The 717-nt window shown below is 31.1% G+C and overlaps 1 protein-coding gene across 1 annotated transcript in view; it reads right to left on the reverse strand.

Annotated features, from left to right (window-relative positions):
• The window catches only part of LOC119593100, a gene marked incomplete in the record, with an annotated part of 11,055 nt that overhangs the window by 3,106 nt on the left and 7,232 nt on the right, over window positions 1-717 (reverse strand). The window contains 1 exon segment of the mRNA XM_037942064.1: window positions 35-109. Coding sequence (XP_037797992.1) covers window positions 35-109 — 75 coding nt within the window.

Here is a 717-nt window from a genome sequence, read left to right on the forward strand (position 1 = left end):
CTGCATGTACTATCAAAGAGAATTTCATAATTACCTTTTCAACTGCATTGATAGTAGGATTGTTATAGATATAAGTCACAGCAGTGCATGTATTTTCATCTGGTTTGCATCCCCAATTTTCCCCCTCAATAATTCCTTTTTTTATTATCTCAAGAACCCCCAAAGTGGTTCTTTTTTTGTCCGGCTCAACTCGTAAACCTACAATCAGGGAGGATGTAAAATGACCAACGAAAGGATGGTCTTTGCCTATTTAGGTCTTATTATTCACAAAAATTATTATAAATGATGACAAGAGCTACGTCTTTACACAAAAATTTGTTCTACAATTATCTTTCAAATACAAAGATTTGTACTATTCATAATACTACTATACATAGTACAAGACTAGAAATACTAAAGTTTTTGTCCAAAGGAGTAAAAAGAGTAAAAAGAGTTGAGGAGTTATACAGGAGATTGAGGGAAAGGTAGAAAGAAAGGGAGATAAAAAAAAAGAGGAAGAGAGAGAAGCAATAATGAATGAAAGAGCAAACCAAGACCTTAGGAATATCATTATATGAAAATCTTAGGAATATCATTATATGAAAAACAATAACTACTACTATTATATTTACTACAGCAAACAAGAATAATTATGCAGAGACTGAGAAGTGATATTACCATTACAACATAGTTATACAACAGCAAGAAAAACTAGGTAGATGATGATATACATAATAA

The sequence above is a fragment of the Penaeus monodon genome, chromosome 31, assembly GCF_015228065.2.
Source record: "Penaeus monodon isolate SGIC_2016 chromosome 31, NSTDA_Pmon_1, whole genome shotgun sequence".
Lineage (NCBI taxonomy): Eukaryota > Metazoa > Arthropoda > Malacostraca > Decapoda > Penaeidae > Penaeus > Penaeus monodon.